The sequence below is a fragment of the Sander lucioperca genome, chromosome 24, assembly GCF_008315115.2.
Source record: "Sander lucioperca isolate FBNREF2018 chromosome 24, SLUC_FBN_1.2, whole genome shotgun sequence".
Taxonomy (NCBI): Eukaryota; Metazoa; Chordata; class Actinopteri; order Perciformes; family Percidae; genus Sander; species Sander lucioperca.
In genome coordinates, this window is record NC_050196.1 from 14,489,293 (window position 1) to 14,516,237 (window position 26,945).

Sequence of the window (26,945 nt, forward strand, 5' to 3'; positions counted from 1 at the left end):
AGGCCAAACATGATCCGATGCCACGAGCGGAACTCATGCGAGCTGTGTGCACAATCGCACCATGACAATAACGTTACAACAGTGGCTTCAGTCTGACTACATTATCAATTGGCTAATACAATATTATACATTGCATTGTGACCCCAGACTAATATATTTCAGTGGTAACCAACTGCTACATAACATTATAGATCGGTTTTCAGACTTTTTGCTTCATTTTAAGGGGTCATTAAACTCTCGTGAACGCTTGATACCGCGAGAACCCAGCTGTCGTGCAAGATTGTTCATACATACCTAAAGTCAAATCAATAAAGGCTTATCTTATCTTATCAGTGAAATGCTGGGTCAATTGTATACTTTCATGTTAGTGCATAAAAAACAGGAATTGTTTCAGGAGCACATTTTATCTGGAGTGACGGCTGGAGAGTCAGTTATGAACAAAATTCAGACATGCACCAACTGAGAGCCATATTTAATAATTTAATTTCACCATGCATAAACCATATAGAAATACTTTACAGCAATGACAATAAAAAAAACAGACATTTCATGTTGCAAAAAAAAAAAAAAAATCAAGTGTCACAGATCACTGAAGGCTCACATGTTATCATCGGGTTAGGTTGATGGTAGTTAGTACAACATAAAGTCAACAAAACAGTTAAAATAAAGAACTAAAATCAAGATTTGTTAGAAAAAAATGCTGATGTTACATTTTGCACCCAGCAATGGATCGGTGCGCTTGATTATTTTTTTTTACAGCCCTAACTCTTTGCTCAGTGAATTGGGTCTTGGCGTCTGGTGGGTCGTCACTGTCCTGCAAATGAAGCGCACTAGGAATAGGAAATCAGTGACCCCCGACAGAAATGGGGGTAGAAATGAATGAAAAGGGGGGTTAGTGTGTTAGTTGAGATGGGGGTAACATGCAGAAGGCATCCACTTAACACCTCTACCCTTTTCAAATGGCACTAGTTAAAAAAATACAAAAACCTGGCAAATACACTGCTTCGTATTACAGATGATCAGCAACATCATCCCACAATTAATACCGCTTTCATCACATCAGAGCACAGAAAACTGAGAAACTCAGTCAAATGTATGCCATTTGATTACAATAACTTGTATTTAGGTCTAATCTATTTTTGACCTAAAAAAAAAGAAAAGAAAATCAAACTGGCTGTACTTACTGTATGTGTAAGCAATACTATTTCTCACAATTTGGCCTCATTGTCAACTAGCACATTGAGAGAAGGAAGTGCCAATAGCACTTTAATTGTCAACACGGATACAGAGTAATTAACATTATGAGTTTTTGCTTTATTGAGCTTCCTTGCTTAAAATTTGGGGATATTAAAATTTCACATAACGCGGTGGCGCTCAAAACCCATCTCGGTACTAAAGTGTCTAAATTATCCCACTCAGGCCAATAAAGTCAGCCTTTAAATCATTATTTCAATCTGTTGAATTGTATCCGGGAAAGCGATCAAGAATTTCAATTAGTATTTTGAGCACAAAATGTGCTTGTTAACACTACTTAATTACAATACTGCTTTATACAAATGACAAACCAAAGCAAAGCAAAAACAACATAAAGCACTGTTTAACACTTTTATGTTTCAAGTCAGGTATGATGTGTTCCTCTCTTCACCATCTGCCAATGAATTAGTGTTGGGTGGAGACAATATGCCAATTTTAAGAACTAGAAAATACTTAATATTCGGAGGAAAATGTATGTGTGCCTGCTGCAGAAAAGTTCCCAAAGCTTCCTTTTGAATGTTATATTTAAAAAGTGTAATTTTTCACCTTCAGAAGCGAAGTAGGCAGGTGGAGAAGTGAGAGAACACCAGATTGGTTCAGGGACAGTGAGAAAAAAAAAAGTTAAACCATTTAATATAATGCTCCATCAGTAGTTATGTAATTATACAGCAACAAAAGCTTATAATATGACACAAACGAGAGTAAGTCTGTATTGTTTTTTCTATGCAAGCAACTAAAAACTACTTAGTGTAAAATGACTAGTGTATAATTACACTTCAGTCAATGGAACAGAAGAGGGAGCTGAAAAGTAAAGAGGTTGAAAAGAGGAATAAAAACATAGTAGGTCCAAGTCACTTAAGCTCCATTCAGAGGAATGAGTTAGCATTATGGGTGAGTGGTTCCCTTTTTCCAATCGTTCATTCATTCATTCATTCATTCATTCAGCTGTCTACTGTTATGAAGTCAGTGCTTCTTCTTCTCTTGAGGAGGATTTTATCTTGACACTATGGGACACAAAGCAAACTAACTAATCTCTTACCACCAGAGTTGGAGGGAAACACTGATTAGAAAGGAGCATTACTGCATTTTTCACTGAAATCACTCTGTGATACTTGTTTAGAAGCTTGTGGCTCATTCGGTTTCTGTGTCTTAATGCAAACAATGCTAAGAAACGCTTTTTTAATGTAGCTGATTTTTAAAATAAGTCTGGTGAAGAAAACTAACAACTGTAAAGGCATCCATTTAAGAAAGATTTTAACATAAAGATGGATCGCACAGTGTTTTCCCTACAGAGATAAAGTCATGTTGTTGCAATGTTGATAATCATTTCTCCTTAGGATAGAGAACCTATTTCTCTTTTCATTCTATCAAGTAAGGCTGGGCAATTTTTGTACACCATTAAACATTTTTGATCTTCTGTGGAAGCTTCTAGTCTGTTGACTGAGTTTTGCATTTAAAATGTAGGGAAACACTGCATCCTTCCATCTACTTCTTCTCCACCGTGTTTTTTAATCAATTCCTTCACTGCAAATAGTCACTTCCTTCATTCTTCCCTCCATTCACTCCTTACAAAAACACTCCTTGTTGTCCTCTCTATCAAGACACAACTTCCAGGTATCTTGCGTGTTCCTTCTTCATTTTCTTGCAATAAGTCAACTTTTCTTCCATCTTTTCACAGGAGGGCTTCCTAATCTGTCTGTCCTTCCTCTCCTCGTTGGAAGAATTGTTTCCCTCTGCTCCTCTCAGAACAACACGTCTTCGTTGGTAATGAGCGATTCCACCACGAGTCTCTGGTATCGGATGTCGTTGAGCGCCGTCATGGCGTCCAGCCCAGGGGCCCTCATCAGTGTCGGGCCGAAGACGATACCCAGGTTCTCGCTGGACATGAGGTTTTCCTTCTCGTACTCGGTCACTCTGGAAGGAGAGAAGACGGAAAGTATGTGTAAAAGGAAGGCAAAGATGACCGCAAAACTAGAAATAAATCTAGGTCGAGTGATTCAACCCCCGTCACTAAGCTGAATTGAAAACGACTTCGCTACCGCAACTAAAGGTATGCGATGGAGTGAAACCAGGACTTGTGTGTTCAGACCTCTTGAGGTGAGCCATGAGGTATCGCAGCGTCTCGCAGTGAGCTGGCGGCAGCAGCTTCAAGGCCTCGTGGAGAGACTCCAGACGTTTTTCTGGGTCTGCAATCTCTGCAACACACAAAATGAACACAGATTAAAGGAGCTCTAAACATAGCCTATCCAATGCAAAACACATAAGGATCATATAATGGCAAGAGTAATGAAAATACATTTCACATAGTACATCTTTTTCTGATTTGTAGCATTTGCCGGACACCTTGTCCGTGTTGCCTAGTGCCTTCAAAAGCTCAGCTTGGCTTCCAAACTGCCCTTCCATTCATTCTTCCATGTTATGTAATAAGGTACATAAAGCGTAAAGACCTACTTCCTGTTTCTATGAAGCGTGGGTAGGCATCATATGTGATGAGGGGAATAGGCAGCTCTCTGAAGTAGAGCTTGAGGGCTCCAGTGATAATGTTGAGGTCCTCGTAAGCGTTTGAGGAAATGTCCGCCTTCTCTCCATCTGTGAAGCAAATCAGTCGATACATCGTCCAAACAAACCATCCAAAAAAAACACGAGTCAGTGAGAGAAAGAAGCCCCAAGATTATGGAATATTTGCCTTCAGAATTGTATTGATATTTCACTGATCCTAAAAGGGACATTCTTTGAGAAGAAACAGGACACTCACCTCTGTCAAAGGCCAGCTTGACATCTTCAATCAGCTCACTGAAGCCTGATATTCTGTACAAACCCTCTGACTGGAGACCTGAGACGGACAACGACAGTTGAATTTGATAAATTAAGTGAACTGAAATTGTTGTGCTTAAACATATTTCAATCGAAAAATGCCAGAATTCACCGGTTCCGGCTTCTCAAAGGATTGCTGATAGCTGATTTTCTTTATCTTCTATGATAATGAATTGAATATCTTTGGGTTTTGAACTGCTGCTTCGACAAAAGTAGACGTTTAAAGACAGGCGACAAGCATTTCTTACTATTTTATTACACATTTAGACTAAACGATTAATCAACTAATGGAGAAAAACAATGGGCAGAATAATCAATAATGAAAATAATGGCTATTTGCATCCTTAATTTCTTTACTACAGTACTGCAGATTACACAAATGGGCTGATTATTCTGTAGATGTCAGCGGCTGATGAATGCTGATATACAACAATGTGTTTGTGATAATGGTTTCTCTATGGTTGTTCCAATGGAACAGCTTAAATTCATAAAACTGAAGGAGATACAGAAATTGGAGTAAAACACACACATTGACGAGATATGAACGAAGAGAGAGACGGATGGCAGTGAAGATTGATGAGAGACTACAACAGAGACAGAGTGGGGGATGGGGAGTGAATTGCTCTCCTGCTTCTGTCAAGTTCCTGTCAAGTTCAATCACTTCAAGTCAGGTGTCTTTATTGATTTTGCATATTAGTTTTACTCAGGTCTTGAATTGTAGTCAATAAAATCCTGGTTGTGGCAGCTCCCCTATGATTACTCAGATCCCATGGGGGGAGAATTGTAACACTCCCACTTTCACATGTGGGATTTATTCTCCTTGCGTACAGCTTTATACCATTGACACACACGTTTTGCATACACACGGTGGCCTCGTGGGTGTTCTCTCTTTCTCTCTCTTAAATTTTAAAGCAAGCACAATGCTTTACCTCTCGCCTCGATTTCCTGTATGCACATGTCGACCACCATGGGCCTCTTGGTGTTGTGGGCTTTGACCAGCGTGGTCAGGTCGCAGCTGTACACCTTCTTGACGTGCCGCAGGTCCGGCTGGCAGTCGTTCGGCACGACTTTGGAGCACTGCTTATGGACATTCAACCCACAGTCTGACAGAGAAAGACAGAGTATAAAAGTGAATAGTTTTACATTACTGTATGTCCACTCTTGACCTGAAAACGGCTCTCTAACATCCTGTGTGGCTGTTTATTACATTAAAAGTGTGCCTGTGCTCCGTTACCCTGCTTTCAGATCTTCACACCACTTTGAAGACCCAACAGCAATATCAGTATAATGTAATTTTGTCTGACACTTAAAGCATTATAACTAGAAAGGTGCATTTAAACGTAGGCGTTGCAGAGGAACAGTTCATCACACAGACAGGGTGTTCTTTGGCACCAAATTGGATCTTTTAACATTTAAAATCCACGATACACACAGCAGATGAGTCAACAACAAAAGTGACTAACTTTAAGCCTGCTGTCCCAGTTTTGAGTCACGATTTAAGAGAGAGGAGGAGGAGGCGCAACATGTCGAACACAGTGTAGGAGGCAAAGAGGAGCAGAAATTGAATCTTTTTTTGGATTGAAAGAAAAGCGCATTACAGACTGATGTGTGTGACAAAGGATGTGTTTATGTTGTGTTGTGGCTATGTGTGTGTGTGTGTGTGTGTGTGTGTGTGTGTGTGTTACCTGCACACTTGACTCCCTGGGCGATGAGACCCCACATGAAGTTGGCACAGTACTCACACCAGTGGGGGCCTCTGAATGTATGAACCTGGTTAAACAGACAGAGAAAAGGGGAAATTTGAATATTTTCAAACGTAAATTTATCACAGAATTCTCAACAAATATTAAAGTGAAAACAGATATGGTCGGACAAAATAATAAATAGAAAAACCCCGATAAATGTGCTAAAATTATATATTTGCACAAGTCTACAACGAGAACAAGGTGAGAAAAATAATAGAAGAGAGAAAAATAGGAGTGCTGAAAGTGCATTTATAGAAAAATTACAGTGAGCACTGAATTTTATTTTTTTTGCATAAATTGGCTCTTATCACTATAATGAAATGCTAATAACCTCCATAACATTACAGTGCTCTTTGTGTGTGTGTGTGTGTGTGTGTGTGTGTGTGTGTGTCCACATTCCGCTTGAGCTCAGCACACTGTGGCTCTGACCTTTGTGCTGCTCACTAATGGCTACTTATAAAAGGGAAATCTGTGAATCTAAAGCACTAAACAAAGGCTCAAAACCCTGAAATGTAAATGCACAAATGTGTGTTTCTCTATGTGTGTATCTTAATGCGCTCTGCGCTCTCTGAGGTGAATTTGAATAAGACCCCATGAGCTGAATCAGCGATTCTGGCATCTTTCAGCACACACACACACACACACACACACACACATAAACAGGACAGGGTAGAGGAGCAAAGGAGAAGCTCACCTTGAAGTTGTGGACCTTCTCATATTTGGGTGCCAAGTCGCTCTCCCTCAGGGTGGCCCGCCGCACCAGCGACGTGAGCTGCGAAAGGGCAAAAGATCTGATTGGTTGCCAGAAGGTGGAAGCAGGGGAGGTGGGTTTGGACGGGGCTGGTGCCCGCTTGTGACGGGTCCCAGAGCCTGTGCTTGGGTCCGAGGTGGTGTCGGAGACTGGCAGGGAGGGAATTGAACCAGCGCTTACATTCAAACCGAGAGCTGCCTTAAACAAAGAGCCCTTCTGACCCGTTTCCTTCTCGGCTCGCCTCCGGGATTGCTTTTTACCTCTTTTAACGACATATGACTCTCGGCTCGGCATTGCGGGATCTGTAGTTTTGGTGTGAATTCAACTCACACAGGAGGTTAAAATCAAGCGCTGGCTCTGTGACCAAAATCCCATTAATAAATACAGTCAAACAATCAGACTGAATATGAACCCCCAAACAGGAAACACTCTAATAAAGAGTGTGTTAAAATGACCACAAAATGGCCAGAATAATGAATAAAAACAGGAATAAGTACAACAACTACACTCTCAAATCATTTCAAAGCTTTAGCCGACAACAACATCCCAAACCGAGGAGCCAACACAGGACCAATCCTGCCGTCTTAGTACCACAAAGATCAGCCAATCAGATTAGCTCTGCATAGTGATGGGGCTGCATGGTGCAATTCCAGTTCATAACAAAAAAAACAACAAAAGCCAGCCAGCCAATAAAAAACAGAAAATAAATAAATTGTGAAAGAAAGTTCCCTTAATATGATTCGATAAATCGTCTTGAGATGCGTTCCCAAAATCCTTCAAACCGGACTGATGCTGCAGAATGTGCATTCCTGTCTCTCAGTCTCGTGTAGGTGAGCGCTTCAGCCCACATGGCTCGGTGTGTGTGTGTGTGTGTGTGTGTGTGTGTGTGTGTATATGTTAATCCTCTTTCCCTCCACACACTCACCAGGCAGAACTAGTGGAGGAGGGGGGTGATAAAGGCGGAGAGAGAGAGAAAGAAGAGGAGGGGGAGGCTGAGCTACGCTGCAGCAATGGATGAATTTAACAGGTCACATAGAGAGGAGAATAAGCCAATCAGAATACAGAGATTGTTGTTGTTCGTCACCAATTTCTGCCACCTCAATTGTCCCGGGAGAGTAGGAGAAAGAGAGGGAGAAAAAGAACGAGCTGATAAACAAGCTATTACTTGATTCATTCGTTCACAATTGTTGTTTCCCTTCCTTTTTTGTCATTTTACCGGCAACATCGATATGTTTTTGCTCCGATGTTTCCCGATTTCTCTTGTCCACTGTGAACAACAGCAACCGCTATCGGCTGCTTTATGTGAGTGTTTCTTGCTTGATATATGCTCGACAGAATATACACAATCCCATGTCCTTAGATGGCCCTGTTCCTCCATTATCTTAAAACATACAAGTGGCATTATATAAGAACAGTTTAAGGCCAAATTGTCACTTAAGAAGGGAACTTTAGAGGTTTCTCGCTAAGTGGTGCCTCTGGTGGGTGGATGCTTGGACTTTTTGACATTTTCGGGCTGAGCAAAACTGTCAACAAACTGGTGGGACTGTATTAAATCCTGTTGGTGTGAGATAGATCTACAAGCTTCATGCTATGTGTTTTGATCTTATTTTAGATAATTTTCATTTCATACAAGTTACTGCAAATGGTATTTTGTGGAAAAGTCGTGACAAACGTTATAATAAAAAAAGAAATTTGAATTAAGTCAGATTTTCTTTTAACAGAGAATGCCATTATCACAAGCAACTACACCTTCAAATCACTAATCCTCAGCTTATATACACAACACAGTGAATATGTATGACTGGTCATGGATATTTAATGACTGTTTTCATTGTGTGGGGATGGCGGGGGGAATAACAAAAGAGCACCCCGAATATAGACATAATCAAAAAACAACTGAAAAAGGAAAAAAGAAAAAAAGCTGGTTATGCTTATCAAACTCATATATTTATCTTTGGCCCTTTAAGTTCCTAATATGCATATTATTTCTGTATTTTCTGCCAGATAAAAATGTATTCAAATCTGGTTACTGCCTTCTCCTCTCACCAAAATACTTCCTGTCACTGTCCAGTGAACTCACTCTCACAACAAGGCCTTAAAAATTTAAATTTCAAAAGTCATCATCAGAACCACATCTATATCAAACCCACAGGGAACATAAAAAACAGCATTTAACCTATGATAAAAGCGGATTCGCTGCATGAAATATGTATTTCTCGTGTGTTTTGTCTTCCCTACAGAGAGCCACCTCTGGTCTCAATGTCACAGCCATACTGCTTTGTCTGCAAATCCACCCAATTATGAAAGCACACACGTACACAGGACCTCCCCCATTACACACACACACACACACACACAGACAGTGATGTATGAGGTGCAGTCTAGGTGGTCATGCACTGCAGGTCACACAAGGCCTCAGTGCTGGTGTGGCAGATAAACACATTGCACACACTACACCTATTTTGTTATGAGCCTGTTGGTGTGTGTTTTGTGTTTTCCATTTTAACTGGACTGAGTTACACTTGTGTTAACATGAGTGTGTGTGTGTGTGTGTGTGTGTGTGTGTGTGTGTGTGTGTGTGTGTGTGTGTGTGTGTGTGTGTGTGTGTGTCTGAATCTCCTGCCACATTTTCATGCACCCACCTGCACAAACTGCAGCTGCAGAACGGAAAGTTACATTAAATGTTGCTTAGTGATTAGCATATGAGTTAGCTCCTGCATCGCAAAGTAAACCTCTCATCTCCAAACTTCTGTTTTCAAACTCTGAAAAAGCTCCACCAAAACTTTCCTGTCTGTCCTCTGGGTTAAAAACTAATCACGGAAAGCCATTATCTCACAGCTGAATGGAAACTAATGAGCCAACAACAAACCCGATTCCTGAATACTTAGTAGGCAGCTTCTGGGAGACAGCAGCTTTCTGCAGGCAAACTACTGTTATGTAATTTTGCTGCAGAGCCTTTGGCTTGAGGCCATCGCTCCTCTGCATCCATCCTCCTCCTCCTTCTTCTTCTTCTTCTTCTTCTTCTTCTTCTTCTTCTTCTTCTTCTTCTTCTTCTTCTTCTTCTTCTTCTTCTTCTTCTTCTTCTTCTTTTTCTTTCACCATGTTTCTCAACTCTCATCCTTCCATCTTAGTACTGAACACACATCAACTTTCCCCACCTTTACCCTGAACATTTATCTATCGTTGCTTTATACTTTTTACAACATTCTGGAAATATTATGATGCTATATATGCTAACATTTACTGCTTTATGATTTTGCATACAGCCTACAGTGTAAATCCACTCATCTCCCACTTGCAAATAACTGATCCTTCCTCTGCTGAACTGAAACACAAACTCAGAACATTCCGTACTTCTGTCTTCTGGATTCAGGCGCATACATTTAAAGATGCAAGTGTAGTCTCAATCAATCATCAATCCGTCCTAAAAACCTTAGGGTTCCTACACATTTTTTTACTGTCAATGTCTCTACTCATACTGATCTCACCATTTTATCACCATTAATTTGTCTTCTACAACCTGCAAAGACAATTTGCAAAACACCCAGCCAAAGAGATTCAATTTGTGTAATAATGGTTATTTTTACGCCTAGTTTCAGACTGTAGTTTCCTAAAGGGGATATTCTTTGGTCTGTAAGCCAATACTCTGGGCCAACACAACTCAATTTCTTATTAAAACCAACCCCTCAAAAACCCAGAAGCTTTCAGGTCAGTTTGCCAGAAACATATGTTAATTGGAGGATGCTGCTGGCCTAGGTTCCTACACAGTTTCTATATCCATATTTCTTGCAAAGAGTAATAAGTGTTGAAGATATTATTATTAAGCAGCCTCGAAAAGCTCCGCTGTGTACCTCTTTAGCTGAAGATACTTCTTGACTACTTCCCCCTTGCCAAAATGCCGTCATCTAGTGTAGTGGACACTCTGCCATTCTCAACATCACAAGCATCTCAACATTCATGCTTGTGTGTTTGTCCTCACCCTCTCCTCAGCGTTACACTCGTCTTTGGCCGGTGCGGGTCCATCGGGGGCCTCGGGACTTTGTGGCAGGTGTTTTTTCAGGGTGGGCTCCTGGTTCAGGGTGGTGTAGCCCACATGTTCATAGATGGGGTTTATGGTCATCTTAGCAATGTACTCCGCTGCCTGACAGAAGAGAAGGTTACTGTTAACATGACAGCCGTGTGTTCATATCAATAGCAATGTTTCAGGGTCCCCTAACAGTATAAATGATTATTTTTCCTGCTTGTGAAACTGACTGTACTTGGATTCAGTCTTGCAATAATATTCTTAATTTAATAGCACCGCTTTGTTCCCCTTAGTACAACAAATAAACATTTAATGGGGAGTGAGCTCAAGAACGTGCCGATGTTCCTTCTTTTTCCAGGGATTATTTTGAAGGAAACCAGGGACTCAGATGATCGAGTAAACAAGCGGTGATCAAAGGGTCATCATTTGTGAGTCGAGATGAACGTCTGGCAAACATAAGCTGAAAGCTGGAAGCTTTAAATGCTTCCATTTTGTAATCATCCATAATCAGCATTGACATTCAGTGATTACAGCCCAGATTAATGGGTCTAACTGTGCAGCACTGTTCTCAGAGCCATCGCAGAAAGTCATGTGTTTTTGTTAGTAGAGTACGTTTAAAAAGGAAAGAGTGAGCGATGCATGGACACACCTTTGTCTCAATGTAGAGTGTGATGAGGCCGTCTGTGACCAGGTCGTGGATGGACTCGAACCTCTTCTCTCCAACAAAGTGCTTCCCGTCATGGTAGAGACGGAAGTTTCTTGTCTGGTTCCCAAACCTGGATGGAACGGAGGAAGACACTTAAGCTTTAAGATTGTCAAGAAGCAGACTGGGTCCTTAAAGTTGAAGTCAAGTAGGCATCTGGGTTAATGCTTAGAATCTTAGTTATATTTATTTTTAAAATAACATTTGATCAAAATGACAAGATTGGAACCAAATCAATATATGAAAAAATGACAAATTTGGCTGGCTTTTTGCTTCAAATGGCATGACAAAAAGGAATAAAGGAAGGTAGTTTCAAAGCAAAAATACAACAAAAGAAGAAAAAAAGAGGCTTCATCATAAACAACCTCTACTCATGTTCTCTCTTAATGCACAAAAATACTGCAGCCTTTTACTAAGATAATACAGAGTCAAAAAATGGCACAAACTCTGTGATAGACAGACTCTGAACTGGGCCAACACATGATCTGCTCTACGGTGGATCCCAATGAAACCACCGCGAGACAAAACGGCACCGTTAAATCATTAACCCAAAAATCCAACCTTTCCTTTTCTGCTGACCCAGAGTGGGACACTAGTTTATGATGGGTATTTATGGAAGGTAATTATAACCACAGGGATAGTAGAGGCAGTAAAAGAGAGAGGAACGTGTGCAGGTGGAAGAATGACATGGCTATGAATAGAGCAAACTGACCCAAAACCAAATTCAAATTATGCCATGCACTCATTTGAAAGTATGACACCTAACTCTGAGAAAATGATAGCTCACATTCAAGCACAACTGGCTACTGACACGCTTATAAACTATTCAGACATTTTAAACTTCTATATACTATAGAAAAGTAATGCACACCAAGGGTTGTCGCGAGGTGCTGATCATCACTGGAGGTAGACTTGAAAATAAGAAGAAGTGTTGCACACTCTGGCTCCATATGCATATATCTATTTATTCTGACAACTTTTGATTTGAAGAAGGCCTAAGGGCCGAAACGTCATGTGAATAATAGAGATACATTTATGGAGTCATAGAGTGGGACACTTCTATAACATCAACCCTACACACAACTGAAGTGCCGCTGAGCAAGATCGACCAAATTTGGTAACCTGATTAGGGCGATACCTCAGACAGCTTCCACAAACTTTCCCTCCCTCACACTTTGACCTCTCCCCATGAGGAAAGGTGTGTGGAGCCATGTGAGTTTAGAGATAAGCGCCTCAGTCTGAGCAGCTTACAACTCCAAAGGCTGCCTTTAAACACTGACTCCTCGCAGCACCTGTGGCGTGAACATGATCAGACACGCTCAACGTTCACACAGCACCTCCTCTTTTTTTTTCTTGCCTTGTCACACAAATACATGCAGACATAGAAAAAACAGTTCCTACTAAGATCTCAGGGGATTCACAAGAAGTGGAGAAGCAGAACACACAGAGTAAAGGCAAAATATCTTTAGTTATATCTTTTGGCTTACTTTCCAAGGACTTGTAAAATAAAATAAAACATCTTTGCTCGTTGCTCCATGGACCGAGAAATATTCAAACAAAAAGAACAATTTTAGAAGTCTTAAAAAACTGGCTTTTAATCAGAAACTTCCAATATTTTCCAGACTCTGATCTAAGTTTACTGTTTTTCGAGTTGTGGTGGTTAATTTTCTAATAAACACACTGGAATCCCTGCTCCAGTACTTAAGCCTACACATATGCATTGGCACCACTGAGCTCACATTTGTTCTTGATTGTCTGCATCTCCCTAAATTAGATAAACGTACAAGACACAAGCATTACCTTAGAGCCAGTGTGTAGGTGCCCGGCTGTCTCTGACTCTCTCTGATGAGGTAGCTGCCTTCGGCCTGACTCAGCAACTGGTCGGCCTCTTCTCTTGAGATCATCCCATGGTACCTGGACGTGAAAAGCAGGGTAAAGATTTCACAAAAATAAAATACTTTAAGTCCAAGTAATACTTCCTCCACAAATTATGTTTCTACGTTAATGGGAAACTTTAGATTAAATGGTGGAAAAAAGAAAATTATGTTATAAGGTAGATGGAGATGGATTCCAAACCATCCCAACTGTTGGAGATGCATTGAGGGAATGTGCCTCACATAAAGTACTGAGAAAGGCCAACTTACTCTCTTCCATAGTATTTAGGTCGGTTGTCCACCTGCAGGGAAGAGAAAAATAAGTAGTCTGTAAAACACTAAAAAGGTACATGTTGTTGGGCAGAATGATGACATTTGAGGAAACAAATACGGAATGAAGATTAAGAAAAGGAAATGTTTACATGGCAGTATAATGAAACTAATAATGTCTTATTGCTCTGTAGGACACAAAAACAACAGCAATATAGTGTGTGAAATGCCACCACAACTGTACCCACTGTGTGCTCTTCGTGAGTGCGTGGGCGCAGAGAATATTGCACGAGTCAGATAAAAAGCTGAACATTGTGTGTTGCTCTCAACAAAACTGCTGTGGAGCCAATAAATCAACAAAGAGCGCTGAATAATAATTTGGATGCTTTGTGTCTGTGATAGAGAAGGTAGGCAGGTGTGTGTGTGTGTGTGTGTGTGTGTGTGTGTGTGTGTGTGTTAATGAGACAAAGGAAGAGAGGAAAGTAAGGGACATACACACTTATATATTAAGGTACAGGTACAAATGTAGCATTGCATGTGCGTAATGTCAACAATCTCCTATTCTGACAGGAGTAGATATAAAATTAGGTGTACATAGACTGTAGACTGTATATTATTAGCAAAAACCAAACTCCTGCCAGTTCAATATGGTGAACAGCAGCATTCACTAAAAGCCTACAATGTAAAAAAAAAAAAAAAATTATACAACTTAGCCAGGATGGAAAAAAGTCCAAGTCAGCCTTCTCTTACCAAAACTGCTCTAAGGGTCTGTCAGTAAGCCATGCATGGAGCACACAGACTCCCATTACTAATGCTCAATAGACATCCTTGACCGCACATTATAGAGTGCTGAGCTGGAGGGAATAAACAAAATCCATTCTGAATCTCTTCTGCATAAAGTATATTTTGAAATGACGAAATAAATTGTCACAGAGTGAAATGTTCACCCGGCACAGCTTGGAATCACACACCTAGAAAAATGATGTAAAGACTTTGTTTCTGAATGTTTTTATATATGATGTCCCAATTTATTAATGTTATGAACATCCTATATTAGGCACCTGTAGTGGACAGTGTATATAGAGCTTTGATAAAGCTAACGTTTTCAGTGTTAATAATAATAATGTAACCTGAGGTCTTCCAGGTAAAGGACAGTCTCTACTCATTTAAGTCACCCTGACATGCCACAAATTAAAAAGTACCAGATTTAGATAAATGCTTATTGATGCATCATTAAATCACATATGGCTGAACTCCCAGCAGACAACATGGAGCTGCTGGTAGCGGGGGGGACTCTTCTACTCCGTCTGTCCGCCTGTCTGATGATTTTAAGTGGGTCAGCACCGACTACCTGACTGGGCCAGGGTGTTGAAGCAACCAGCTGTTCATTTAGCATCTACACACACACACACACACACACACACACACACGTCCTAAGAGGACTCTCTAGATTAATTTAAACACTAGACACAGATACCCCAATTTTCTAATCCCTCTTGGATTCCCCCAAACCTTGCAGTCCCCCCACACACATCTGGTTCCTTTTTTTAATACTGAAGGTGCTTTTACCAACATGGTCGAAAAACCATGCAGTGTTCAACATGTTTAGTCTGGCTTAACAGATGCTTTCCCTGAAGACAATGGATTGGTGAACTACAGCAAAAACAATCAGCCCTGCTACAAGCCGAGTCAGCGGGTGCAGTCTCTGAGGAGACCACACACACACACACACACACACACACACAATAAAATGTTCAGCTTGCTTGAGGCTTGATCCATACAATGATTGCTGCTTGCTGGTCATAGTATGTGATGCTGGAGAATATAGAATAGGCCTAAGTGAAGATACAAGGTAATGGGATATCAAACTGACCTCCTTAGGGTGCTTTGGCTTTAATTCAAATCAAACATCTGTGAAAGGATATACCTAGATGATAACTCAAGCTCAAATCTCCTGTACATGAAATTGTGGCTTAGTCATTTAAGCTACATTTTCATGTGTTAACTGCAATGACACATCTGTAATTAGAGGCACCTCCTTAAACTTTATAGACCCTTTATTCGCAAAATGTTCTAAGTAAAGTGATATTTTTGGTAGGGATGTCCCGATCAGGTTTTTTTGCCTCCAAGTCCGAGTCATGTGATTTTGAGTATCTACCGATACCGAGTCCCGATCCAATTCTTTATAATACCTCCAGACCGCAGACATACTCGCGCTTTCCGCTTCAAGCTGCTTCCGTGTTCTACTTTGCCGGCATTTAACCAATAGCGTCTCTGCAACAAAGTGATGTCATGCCGCACGCGTTGCTGTTTCTGTGTGGAGTCAAAAGGGTCTAACTCTGGCCACCGCATAACTATAGATGTGTTAAAAAAATAATGAGAATATATATACATATATATCCGAGTCCTGATCGGGAGGTAACGTCCGATTCCGATCGAGTCTGAAACCACGTGATCGGGCCCGATTTCCGATCACGTGATCGGATCTGGACATCCCTAATTTTTGGAGAGTAGTACCATGAAGTCTTACCACTAAATATTGTGTTAAAAAAATAAACATGACATTTGCTGGTTGACAATTAGGAAGTGTGTTCTCACCTCACAGGTGCAGGTGAGTCTGCGTGGGTGAGGTGCCTCCTGCTGGAGCTGGTACACTGTGTAAAAAAAAAAACACAGCAAATCCTCAGCAAAAAGAACCACTCAAGGCAAAGAAGGAGAGTACAACAATCCTAAAATTAAAGTTTATAACACAGTAAATGCCCCATCAATACTTACAGTAAGACTTCCACACTGGTGGCCTGTATTCATCATGGTCTGAGGACAGAAAAAGTACAACAAGGTCTTAAACAGTTAGTCTTACTTAATGTCCTGTGCTACAGCGCCCCCAAGTGGACAAAACACAATGATCAGCGCTGGTTTTATCTGCCTGTTGTGTGTCTCAATTTTGATATGAACCATCAATCAGATAAGATCTGTCATTTTATTTCATCTTTCTCATAGCAATAAAAATAACAGAGCATCTATTTGCAGGGGGGCATAATGTAAAAAAAAAAAATCTAAAACATTTTACATTCAATCATAAATGCTCAAATGCTGGTTTAATGGATGAATAGTTGGAACTGGGTAAGAGCACCAGCATGCTCAAGGAAATTTTGCAATATTAATAATGCCGTTGCCAAATAAACAAGTTAAATAAGCAGTTTCATGAATAAAAGACCTCAAAAAGGCCGCATGACATGACGTGAAGGCTTTCAGCTACTTTATTTTCTTTAGTTTGTGTGCAATTACCTCAGGGTATCACACTGATGGATGATGTTCTTTTTCCAAGAACAAAAACCTCACTGAGCATAAACGGTGACTAAGTGAATTCATACATAAATCTACTCTGTGAAGCACAAAAAGCTGTGAAAGATTTATGTATATTGCTTTGCAGAAAGGGTGGCTTGTAATGGAGCTCTCACTGTGATGTTTATCTTTCCTACTTCCAGACAAGCTTTTGCGGTCACCCCCTCAGGCCTACCCATCTAAAATGAATTGTATTTTGTAATTGTAAATGTAATTGTAATTGTTGTAATACCAAAACTGTAGCAGTGTGTCCTTGGTACTTGTTCTGCTGTTGAAGACCATAAACAACACTGATATTAACATTAGACTCTCTGCAACACTAGACACTAAGAAGAACAGAATCATTTTCAGCCCCAAGCACCCCATTGGAGTTTGGCTGAACTCTGATCACTGAAAATCCTACAATGTGAAATCCTTTTGGGTTCAAATTCTGTGCTGTGTACATTTATTCAGTGACTCATTGTGGCTCATGGTGTGAAGCGTCAATATTAAAACATAATACATGTAACACAAACCTGCGGATATTTTGACAAATACAATGATTGTATATAGGGCTGGGCGATATGGAGAAAATCAAATATCACGATATTTTTGACCAAATACCTCGATATTGATACCGCAACGATATTGTAGTGTTGACTATTGGTGCTTTCACAAAATATTTACACAATGAGATTTTTGATAAATAATCATCAGTAATGTGGATATACATGACTAAGTGGGGTAAAGCCAAATAATATAACAGTTACAACAGTCTGGTGAGTTCAGAAAATTACATAACTTTACTGTAATGCAGCCTTTAAAACCAGGAAAAGACAACACTTATGCCATATCACGATATGACGATATCCAAAATCTAAGACAATATCTAGTCTCATATCACGATATCGATATAATAATGATATATTGCCCAGCTCTAATTGTATAAGCGTGACAAGGTCAGGACTGGTTAATACACGGTTTTAGTTTTTCTTGTAAAATATAAAACACAAATGACGTGTTTCTTTCCTTAGAAACAGAAATCTGTTATCTGGATAAGTGCAATTACAACAGAAACATCTGCATCCAAAACTGCAAGACCAACAAACTAATTCTCAAAAGAAAAAATAACTTTGTTTTTAGAACTAAACTTGCTCCACTTCTAGATAAAAAAAAAAAAAAAAAGCTGGATATAGACTCACTTTGAAAATAATAATATGCACTGGTCATTTGGCCAGCATCTTCCAAATTCAGACATATGCCGTCTTCCATCTTCTCTGCATGGGTAAAGCTAACAGCCTGTTTCCTGTCTCGGTGTACTCTGTGTTCACTCTGCAAGCCTTATCTTTTCAACACTTGTCGTCCCGGTATCCTGTCTTCAAAATAACTCCAAATCCTCCCTGGGCAAGTGTCTCACCCTCTTTCTCAAGGCAACATACCCTCACAGCTAGACACACTCACAAGAAACCAGTCAAAACATATGGACTGCTGACAACTCTGCAACAGGGGTGGAAAAGCAGCTCTCCAAAAGAGCGTGAAAGATAATACCATACTTTAGTATCATTCAACAAGAAATAAAGACCTATGTCAGACCTAGCACCACCTAAAATACACACACATTTAAGTACTTACTATAGTACTAAATACTGTTTACTTGTTAAAGGATCAATCAGACTGCATTTTACTGCCAATACTACTTCACTAAATATTTCAAGGAAGGACTTTTACATTGTGATGTTGGTATGTTTTCCTGGTGTATTTAATAGCCAACTTTAGTAAAAGTCCTGCATTTAAAAAGTACATTATCAGCAATCTGTATTTCAAGTATAATAAAAGTAGTCCTTATGTAGCAGGATTCCTGTCAGTGTTTATATTGGTATAAGTATGTAATTAATTATTATTGCAGCTGCATTACTGTGGCAACAGCACTTTAATGTTGAAACAGATGACCATATATCTGTATGTAAAACCTTAATCTGCAAAATAACCACTAAATATAATTGTGAAATGCATGTAGTGGAGAAGGAATTTATTTATATGTCTCACATATTTGGTGAAGAATTGTAAAGTAGCACAACATGGCAATATTTAAGTACACAAGTGCTTTTTTCCTGCAGTACTTGAATAAATAGTTATGCTTCAAGGCTACTGGATCCATAAGATTTCTAGTGACATCTCCCAATTTGACCTAAATACATAAGAGAAACATGACCATAACAATTGACAAACAAGCAAACAAATACAAACACACAAACACATCATTAATACAATCAGGTGAAGGCACAAAGGAGAATATATGAGGCGTGATGCTGCTTACCAAAGACATTTAGGGCCATCTTGATTCTGTGATATGATGATGATTATGATGAACAATTTAACCAGCAGATCCAAATTCCCAGCAAAACGGAGCCACTCAGTTTAAATCCTTAAAGAGAACAGGTAAAAATAAAATAAGTTGAAAGTATTCAATTACTGACTGTGGTGAGATTCTCTGGCTAAAGTGAAAACAGATGGAGAACAACAAATGATCGAGCTCAGATTATAAGAGAGCTAACATTAGCGGACTCAGTACTTCACATGGGAGGCTGAACCGAGGATAAAACACAACTAATAGATGTTGTTTTTACATTTAACTGGAAAGAAAACATTTGCTTTGTAATACAATACAACACACAAGTGCACAGACAACAATATGAAATTGTAAACTGGTTTATTAATCTAACGGTTAGCTAATAATACGGGGTACTCACAGTCAAATCCATTCTGCATTGTGTGGTCGCCATCTTGCTGGGTCACGTGAGCAGAGCAGTCTCGCCCTCTCTCTGGAGTTACTATGGCAACGGACCTTGCTGTTGGTACTTCGTGGCAAGTAAGACGTCACTCCCGATTTAAAGTTTGTTTTATATAAAATTTAAAATAACAAATATTATAATGTAGTGAAGTTGTGTTATATCATATCCCATCTTTTGTAATAGGCAAAGCTAGGTTTTTAAAAGATAACTAACCAGATATCTCGCTGGACAGCCATCTGCCCTCCCAATAAGGACAAAGACAATAAAGCAATGCATACATTTAGAATTAGTAATGTCTCCGATAAGTGAAATCGTGGCCGGTTAGCTCAGTTGGTTAGAGCGTGGTGCTAATAACGCCAAGGTCGCGGGTTCGATCCCCGTACTGGCCAACTCCCTTTTTCCATAACATGACTACCGAAAAACTGAGAAACTAAGTACATTTTCTTCACTGCATATATAATATAACATCAGAAAAGTACAACGTTTCCCTCTGAAATGTAGTAGAGTAGAAGTGTAAAGTAACATGACGTTGAAATACATCAGTAAAGTAGGCCTACCTCAAATTAATTATTTGCCTAAATAGCCTATAGCCTACTTGGTCGATGTATTTAGTTACATTCCCTGTATACCAGTACGTTGCCAGTGTACGTGTAAGAAAATAATAATAAAAAAGTTTAAGCAATAGCTTACACTATGTGCACATTCTAGGCTATTAACAAAAAAGATGAACACGTTTTTCACTGCCTCTTATTTTTAACATAGCCTATGAGGTGTCAGTCCGTTTCTATATTTTTCTGTAAAAACAATGAAAGAACAGATTGCATACTTTTTTTCTAATCCAGAGACATTTTAGGAATATTAAATTTTTTAGTCTTAACCTTTCCAACACATTTTACGGATTTTATGTGGTGCTAAATCCCAAAAATAATCCCTCTCTTACTTTATTACTAACACAATATGTATTACCAATTAGTTACCTAGTTACCTTAGCTACTAATTAGTTACCATAGTTTACTAGGCTATATTTATTCGAGCATTTTAAATGAAGAAAACTGCAGTAGCTACAAACCCAAACCTTTTGCCTCCACGCTGCCATTTCCCCAAACTACCGTGCGGTGGCGCTGTTTAGCTACCCTAGTTTTACTTTCTCCCTGCCTTTCAATGTAGTGCCGGGCCGCTAGTGCTGGAGGCGGTGTGTAGCTCTTTATTGTTCCAGTAGAAAGCTCAATGCACGGTTTCCCACATTTGTTTCAATGGCTACCACACAGGAACCACGTCCCACCTGAGAGGGAGCGGTTCGGCTGCGAAGAGAGGACTTATTGATCATAACTTACAGCACGGTGTGGGATTTACCGTCTGCGTTGGAAATAAAAGCTCTCGCTGACGGACAATCTGTGGATCCTGAAGAAAGAGGGGGGTAAGGAAATCATGCTATGCTGATTATGAAGCGAGGTTACATGTAGCCTCTCTGGTAGGCTAATTCCCTGTATAGAGCACAGTTGAGTGTAAGATTTAGCCACATGTGTTGCAATGTACGTTTCCAGTTTAAAGACCTCTTAACGCAACACTGCGTGATGTTTGATGAGCCCGATATCTTAAGTATAAGCTCGCTTCCATTGCAGCCAGCCTGTTCAGTTTCCTAATCGGCTGAGCTTTAGGAGGTCCAGCAGAGCTTCTTTTACTGTAAGCTTAATGATAGACAATGATCTCCAAATAATCCTCAAACATTTACACGTATTGCAACATTTTTCTACAAAGTTAATATATTGTGGCATGTACTTTAGGTGATGTTTTATATTTTTCCAGCTTCTTTCCTCTGTTATTCCCAGCTGCCTTTCCATTCACCAAACCTTACAATAGGCTTAGCTTATTGTCATCACATGCACATTAATATTGAACACACACACACACACACACACACACACACACACACACACACACACCAATACACCAATCCTGTCTCTTGCGTGTGATCAGGTTGCCTTAGCCTACTGACATCTTTACTCTGGCCTAAAGGATTACTCTGCTAACCTACATCATGGGGCTTGAACTGTGCCAACTGTACTCTGATGTGTGTGCCTTTCTATATAGATTTGTGTTTGTTTTATTTCACTTGACAAAGCTGCTGCATGTTGTGCAGTGCATCACTCATTCTAGGTCCCTGGTATTGTCACAGGCAAACCTTGACCAACCAACCATGGAGGATGTATGCAAACAATGCATGGCACCTATGAGGTGACAAAACAAATCCCTTTCATTTATTGATCTCTGGGGGACATGTGCTCTTTTTACACCCCACCCCCTTTGGCAGTGAGGTCAGAGCACAGGGTCAGTGGGGAGGAAGCAGGATCTGCTTTGTCTTGATGGTTGGTGGAACATGGGTGTTCTCGAAGCGTGGTGTACCTAATCACTATGCTGCCCTGTTGCCAATTCACTTTCACAATCAGTATGACATCCATAACGCCAGGAGAAATTGGTGTTCCACTCCCTTTCTTTATTTCTTTCTTACACACACACACACACACACACACACACACACACACATACACACACAACTCTCCCGGGAGCAAAAGAGCAGCTTAATGACATGGCGTGTGCAGAGTGTCACCTTGATAAAACGTGGTATCAAGCGCAGCCTATTGAGCTGTCAAGAGCTGTGTTGTGTTGTGGCCTTGATCTCATCCCCACCTGTGCTTTGCCAGGTTGTAGTTGATGCTTGAGGGCGTCATTTATCAGTTTAGTCAGTAGCTGTTTATTAAATACCATCCTCCTCCTCCTCCTCCTGTAAAATGGCAACAAGTAACACAATCAGGTAATGAATGTACACCCTTTATGGTCCTTAGCTGAGGCTCTTTATGCACGTTAATGTATTGTATGGAGCTCCACGCTATTATCTGTATTTTCAGCTTTTCATATATTTTTTCTTGTTTGAGCCTGAAGATTGATACTTGACCTTGGGAAACACGTACTACACTGTATGTGGTAAATATAAAATGCAAGGTCCACTTGGTTAATTATTCCCAGAGCTTTTGATCGAATCCCACAGCGTTCCTCAGTGAATGCAGGACAGATGGTCTGGGAATTGGCCTTGTGTTTTGAATATTTGTCACAGCTTTCATGTCATTTTCTAAATAGAAATCCAAGTTCTGTCCTACCAAATGATCCACATATTCCTGCAGTTTCCCGTATGCTTTTTTTGTTTTGTTTTGATTACAAAGCTGTTCATAAGAGCTGAAATTCACTGGTTTCAGCTTCTCAAATGTGAATTTTTGCTGGTTTCTTTCGTCTTTTAAACTAGTTTACTAGCAGTAAACTGAATATCTTTTGGATTTAGACTGTTGGTCGGACAAAATGAGACATCTAAAGACATCGCTTTAGGAATTTGTAGCAGGATTTCTTTTTTTTTACTATTTTCTGACATTTTATAAATAAAACAGCTTAATCCCCAATAGAAACACTGCTACTTACACTGCTGCAAATTTAGCTTAGCAGTTTATCAGTGAAACATTCCATGTCCCATCCATTTTTAGTAAGTTTCAGCTTGTGACCCCTGATCCTCTTTCAGAATGTCTGTATTGTTGGCATGTGTCGTCATGTTCCCCTCAACATAATCAATAGTTATGCAGTTTTATCTCACGTTGCTTTGAAAATCCACTTATCAAAGGGTTGATTGTCTGGCCTGTTTTATAGCTGGCCTATTATGCAACCTCCTTCTGAATATTCAAACGCAGATTATGTAATGGTTTACTTTCACTTGACACATCTTCATTTATGTAAAAGAAATAAGTAAAGAATTTAAACCAGCTTTGCCTGTAAAACATAAAGCCTTCTCTGTAGATGCACTTGTATATACACACACACACACACACACACACACACACACACACACGTTCGATTCCCAGAGCCTGGCGTCCCTCTCACAAACTCTTGGGAAACTTTCAGCTAACACCAGTTCAAAGGCTGCTTTAGAGGCCTCGGTCCCTCTGAGTTTTAAAGCCTCGCTGCTGGAAGCTCCCACAGTGGCTTCCTTTGTGACTGTGTGACCAACTCGCTCTGTATTCCTCTCAATTTACTCCATGTATAATCCCCAGCCCATCCCCTACTGAGGAGATGATGAAACTTCTGCTTCCAAATTTCCTCTCTTTTGTTGTGAAATGAATCCAGAATGATGCTAAATTAACAACTAGTGTGTTATCCTCAATGTCTTGAATCAATCTAGTCAACACATGATTTTTTTTCATAAGGGGAAACTCGTATAAAGAACTGCGGAAGTAGCTGTATTGCGTTTCAGTGCCATTGCAGGCCCAGGGATGAGCTCTTTGGACACTGTACTCCTCCATGTTTAAGTGTGGAAAAGTACTCTCTTGCTGTAGTTGCTGTTTTATGTTTGTGGTTTCAAAAACAGTTTTAAAAATGCCTGAAATGTACCCTACAGGCTCCTTGGTGACTAGTTTGTGCTGAGAGACTGAAGATGTGCAGGCGACAAACCAACCCTGCGGCCTGCAGAATATGATCTACTGATGTTTGTCAGGGTAATTGGCACCTACTTGTAAATGATTAGGGAGAGCTTAAAAGCTGGCTCTGAGTTGACACTTGTTTTGCTTTGACTTAGGGTGACACAGGGAGAAACAAGTAGGTAACTATGAGTGAGTGTAATGTTTAAAAAAAAAACCCAGATTATTCAAGCACTTCTTGAAGGCTTCTTCTTCTAGACTCTCTGATACTCTCCCTAACTGGCCGATACTGAACTACTAATAAACAAGCGAGCAGAGTCTTCATTTCAGTGCAGTTAGTGGGGAAGTAGTACACAAGAACAATGGAATTTCCCCAAAGGTGTATAATGGGTAACTTGAATGTCAGGTCCTTTTATTCTTAGGTCAATGCCTTGGCCAGGCTCCAGTTTCAGCTTTTGTCACTAAGGTGAAAAGAGGTACTCGTTTGTGTGTGCAGGTGGAGGGATTAGTCGAAGATGAGGTCTTGAATTCTGGAAAGATTCGGTTCTCACGTTGGAAATAAAAGGCTGGATTAGGTGTGAAAGAACAAAGGGGAAGTTTCTATGTAAAGATTTTTGCATAGGGTTTTTATTGCGTTCATTTTGTTTCCACGAGGAGTATATAGTATATTTTTGTGGTAAGTGATTCAGGAAGAAGAAGTCCACTTTCACTCTGAGGTCAGAAGTCAGCTACAGAGCAGTACCCCTGGAGCTTGTAGGCATTCACTGGCTGGGTGCCATATCCGGGGCCTCTTCCTTTGGACTACAACTATCTGACGTTTGGAGGACTGAAGGCTCTGTTGTAGGGCTGCGATTATGAATTATTTTCATCATCAATAAATAAATAGTACCAACTACCTTTCCCTATTTCCTAATGCCCAGAATGACGTCTTGAAGATTGACCAACAGTCCAAAATCCAAAAAGATTATTGCAGATTATTAGAATGGAATAGAATACACTTATTTTGTCACCAAGGGGGAATTTGTCTTGGACATAGTGCTACAATCTGTTGCTTCACAACACAAACATGCAACAGAAAAAACATTCTAAAATCAACATAAAAACATAAACATAAGATCAACAAAGCATCCTAGGAGACACATGACCACACAGACAACACACCATCCTAAGAAGTACAGTAACTGTAATAATTAAAGTGCGAAGTGCAAAAAGTGCTGATGTATTTATTGCACCCGTGCTCTGCTGTGCTAAGATTTACTATTGGAGTTCAGCAGCTTGATAGACGTTGGGATAAACGATAGCTTTAGTCTGTTTGTTGCATATTGTCTGTATTCCATTCATTGTTGCAGCTCTACTCTGTAGGATGAACTTGCACCCTCTCCCCAAAGTAGTTTGTGCACAGCGCCTTCACCGTACTGTCATTGTACTTCCAGCCACACAGACAACAGTGACCTGCACTCTGTGGGTTTTTAGGATAGTCTACAAAATACCACAAATTATACACCACCAGTTTTATTCTCCAGATTTGGGCAATAAAAGCTGTGTTTTTCAGGCACATTTGGAGAAGATTTTGGAATCGGACAGCCCCAACAACCTGATGACAAATGTAATTTGGTCTTGACAAATGGACCTTTAAAGCTGCATAGCAGGTGACGGAGGATTTTAACCTGTGACTACAAAGAAAGATCTAACGACCTGTTAATCATTATGATGTCCAATAGGTCCCTAATGACATATTGATTAATGATTTATTGACAAGTAATGATGACCAAATGTGTTTGAAATAAAGACAAAAATAGCAGTTTAACCTTGGAGAAAGCAAAGAAAAAAGGAATCTAAGAGATAGCACTCGCATAGAAAATCACTGTTTGTATGTTGGGGCAGTTCAGCTGCAGTGTGTAACCCTCATCCCTGCATTGCCCCCTGACTGTCTTCTAAAACATTCCTCAGCCGTGATGTCACCAACGTCTGAGAGCATATTTATTGTCTGAGGTTGAGGTTTATCAAGTGTGGGATGGAGGTGGGGGGCGCTGAAAAGTGTGTGTGTGTGTGTGTCTGAAAGAAGAGAGAGGGGGGGTGAGTGTCTTTGTGTTTTCTCAGACCGTATCTCATCTGCCCTACTTGTGAAGCTTTGATTCATGTCTGAACTGGTCTTAAACAGAGCTCTGCGTTTGATTTGTAGGGAATCCCACCTTCATGTGCTGCAGCTGGAACAAGTGTGTGTCTAGCAAGGTGTGAGACATGTCTGTCTGCTTCTTTGTGCATTGGCCAAGCTCTAAAGTTTAGCTGTCATACTGTATGGGGCTGCTCTAGTCAGTGGTTTCATCATTCTGACCTATAAAGAAATCACCAGTGAAAACTCACCGTCTAAATGTCTTGTGGTTTTTACATTGTGCAAGGCCAATTTAACCTAGACTCAATAAACGTGGCAAGATTTTTGCACATTTCTTGAACTAATTAAGCACAAAGTTTCTCTCCAAGCACAACAGAGTCTCTTACTCCACTTTAAGTATGAGACAAATGTTGTATTTTCCCCACATTTAAGAAACCTTTGTACCAGAGAGCAACATGGCAAGGTTCATGAAACATCTCATCTCTATCACTTTTCTCAAAAAGCAAAAGGCATTTGACAATGCATATAAAAAGATTATAGGAATACAAGTGCCTACATTTAATAACACACAGACATGATGTAACTGTGCTATTTAGGATGAGGGCCTATGTAGAAGCTTGGATGTTAGAGGAAATGCCTGATCCTTCTGATTCAAAAACTGCCTGATGTGTGTTTAAAAAGCCCAAAATACCCCAAAACACAGACTGTTGGCTTGAAGCACATAAAAAGACACAAACTGCACCCTAAATAAAAAAAAAAATAAAATTTTTTTGGGACCATTAATTACTATTATTTTGACTGATATTGTGATTGTGATATGATTGATT

The 26,945-nt window shown here is 40.0% G+C and overlaps 2 protein-coding genes and 1 non-coding gene across 6 annotated transcripts in view; 2 read left to right on the top strand and 1 right to left on the bottom strand.

Moving 5' to 3' along the window:
- Window positions 1-1,865: 1,865 nt before the first annotated feature.
- On the bottom strand, window positions 1,866-19,688 carry LOC116044496 (N-chimaerin). Its single transcript, XM_031291750.2, has 15 exons — window positions 19,510-19,688; window positions 19,077-19,184; window positions 16,211-16,249; window positions 16,034-16,089; window positions 13,436-13,467; window positions 13,092-13,205; window positions 11,238-11,364; window positions 10,544-10,705; window positions 6,508-6,585; window positions 5,754-5,838; window positions 4,998-5,171; window positions 4,010-4,087; window positions 3,706-3,843; window positions 3,344-3,449; window positions 1,866-3,168 (listed from the first exon to the last, which is right to left on the bottom strand). Exons 2-15 carry the CDS (start codon window positions 19,093-19,095, stop codon window positions 2,997-2,999), a joined length of 1,380 nt encoding a protein of 459 aa, XP_031147610.1. The 5' UTR covers window positions 19,096-19,184; window positions 19,510-19,688; the 3' UTR covers window positions 1,866-2,996.
- Window positions 19,689-19,866: 178 nt separating this feature from the next.
- Window positions 19,867-19,940, top strand: trnai-aau. The gene has a single exon. It is a non-coding gene; the product is annotated as a tRNA-Ile (tRNA).
- Window positions 19,941-20,698: 758 nt separating this feature from the next.
- Window positions 20,699-26,945, top strand: part of LOC116044480 (FERM, ARHGEF and pleckstrin domain-containing protein 1-like) — a 58,627-nt gene continuing 52,380 nt past the window's right edge. For all 4 annotated transcript variants that reach the window (XM_031291717.2, XM_031291718.2, XM_031291720.2 and 1 more), the window contains exon 1: window positions 20,699-20,968. The gene's annotated coding sequence lies outside the window, so the exon portion shown is untranslated. The remainder of the gene's footprint in view (window positions 20,969-26,945) is intronic.